This window comes from Quercus lobata, chromosome 9, assembly GCF_001633185.2.
Source record: "Quercus lobata isolate SW786 chromosome 9, ValleyOak3.0 Primary Assembly, whole genome shotgun sequence".
In the NCBI taxonomy this organism is placed as follows: domain Eukaryota; kingdom Viridiplantae; phylum Streptophyta; class Magnoliopsida; order Fagales; family Fagaceae; genus Quercus; species Quercus lobata.
In genome coordinates, this window is record NC_044912.1 from 37889120 (window position 1) to 37891374 (window position 2255).

At 38.8% G+C, this 2255-nt stretch overlaps 1 protein-coding gene across 1 annotated transcript; it reads right to left on the reverse strand.

Annotated features, from left to right (window-relative positions):
• On the reverse strand, positions 1-1377 carry LOC115962156 (pentatricopeptide repeat-containing protein At1g06143-like). The gene has a single exon (XM_031081042.1). It carries the CDS (start codon positions 1291-1293, stop codon positions 259-261), a length of 1035 nt encoding a protein of 344 aa, XP_030936902.1. The 5' UTR covers positions 1294-1377; the 3' UTR covers positions 1-258.
• Positions 1378-2255: the final 878 nt, after the last annotated feature.

Consider the following 2255-nt stretch of genomic DNA (forward strand, 5'->3'; position numbering starts at 1 on the left):
CCTGATGTGAAGTTTGATTTGAATTAATAACAAGTATATGTTTATCTATAACAAAACAGTGCTGCTTCGTTCAAAACTTGCAAGATCAGTTGTCCCTTTTAAAAGCTCTAGTATGATTTTAGTCTAGAAGAGTCCATATAATTGAGCAAATGATGCAGGTGCCCGGAGTTCAATTGTCTTTGGTGTCCTGCATGTAAAACCCCAAAAACCATATGCTGACTTGATCATATATTCATATCTGTTCATATCAGATTAGCGTCAGATTGTATCAATTGAGAATGTTTTTGGAGAAAATTTCCTGGTTGGTAATTTAATCTTTTTCTCTTCGCTTTTATACCCATGAACTGCAAGCCCATCTATAACTGAATTCCAACAAAACAAGTTTTTCTCCCGCAACTTGAAGAACACTGAAAGTGACCTATCTAAGCTCCCACACTTGGCATATATATCAATAAGTGCAGACCCAATATAAACATCAACATCAAATCCATTCTGCAATTTATGAAGATGAATTTCCTTTCCTAAATCAAGAGCTCCAAGATGGGCACAAGCTGATATAACAGTTGCCATGGTCACTTCATTAGGATGGATCCCATTACTCGTCATTTCATTAAATATTGCTAAAGCTTCTCTAAATTTCTGGTGTTGAGAATTGCAAGTGATCATGGTTGTCCATGAGATTATATCTCTTACAGACATCTGATTGAATAACAACTCCGTAGAATCGAAATTCCCCATTCTTGCATATCCATCAATCATAGTGTTCCATGTAGCAGTATTCCTCTCAGGCATCTCCTCAAACAATCCACTTGCAGAACTCAAATCCCCAGTACGGACATAAGCAGAAACTATCGTAGTCCATGCATAAACATCTCTGTCAGGCATTTCATCAAACACCCTTCTTGATCTACCAATTTTGCCAAAATTCGAATAGAAATCAATCAAAGCAGTCTGAACAAACACACATGAATCAAACCCATTTCTCCAAATGTGACAATGTACAGCTTCACCAAAACCCAAAGCTGAAAGCGAAGCACAAGCCTTAATCAACGGTGAAAACGTATAACTTGTTGGCATAACTTCAGCTCTCAACATATGTATGTAACATTCCAAAGCTTGAGTTGGGTGAAAACAATGAACAAAGCCCCTTATCATTGCATTGTAGACAAAAACATTGGGACTTTCCACGTGGGTAAATACTAAAGTTGCGTAATCTATTTGCAAAAAGTTGGAGCAGGCGCTAATAAATTGGTTCACTAAGAAACAATCTTGGTTTGCATTGGTTTTGATCATAGAGGCAAATACAGATCCCAGGTTCTTTAGGTTGGAACGTGTCTTCTTTCATGGTTCTTCTTTCTGGGTTCCTGGAGGTACCAGCCCCTTGTTTGGGAATTGTTGGTTCCCAAGCCTTCTGATTCTTTTTTGCATCATTGGGTGGCTAATAGGGACACATTTGTTCTTGGTCCTTATGTTTCTTGGCACCCCTTTTGAATTGTCTTAATCTCAACCTAGCCTTACTGCACGTCCTAAGGATCCCAGGCTTCCGGGAATTTCCAGATATCCTGGCCTAGTTATTTTCCCGGGCTCCCTGGCGATTTTCCAGACCTTTGATAATTGGGTTGGGATTTTTCTCTCCCTTATTTCATGGGGCCCGAAACTTGCCCATTCATGGACCCGGGTCTCTCCTTATGGATTCTTAACGGGTTTGGACCTCTCCCCTTTTCCTTTATTGGGAGCCCAAACGCTTTATGGTCTCAATCCTTTGTGTTGTTTTGTTGGGCCTTGGTACAACATTGTGATTTTTTGGACCTCAATATTGCTCTAGTTGATTTTATTTTTTTGGTTGAAAAGTAATACTATTCAAATTCTGCATACATAACTTGATCTTTTTGTTTAAAATAACTTCTCTACAGGAAACTCTAAGGAAGAATGCAAAAATCAACAATCACGTGCCATTGTGAAATTATTATAGTTTAGCAATTTAGATATAAATGAGTTCTAGGTACAATGGAATAGGAACAATTCTAGGTGACATTCCAAATTTCTAGAACTTCTCGAGGTGCTCCATAGGACACTGTACAGTGTGATAAAGAGAAAGCAAAAACATAGTCTCAAGTATAACCTGAATATTGTGGGTGGTGCTGTCGATCTAGAATGGAAGAGAAGAAGCGCCGCCTAGTTGTATTGAAAGAGATGAAGCATCGCCAAATTGGATTGGATGTGGGTGTGCCACTGATTTGAGGTTAGATTTGGAA

Bases quoted from the DNA above. Each gene is read 5' to 3' on its own strand.
- LOC115962156 (XM_031081042.1), bottom strand. From the start codon at position 1,293: ATGATCAAAACCAATGCAAACCAAGATTGTTTCTTAGTGAACCAATTT.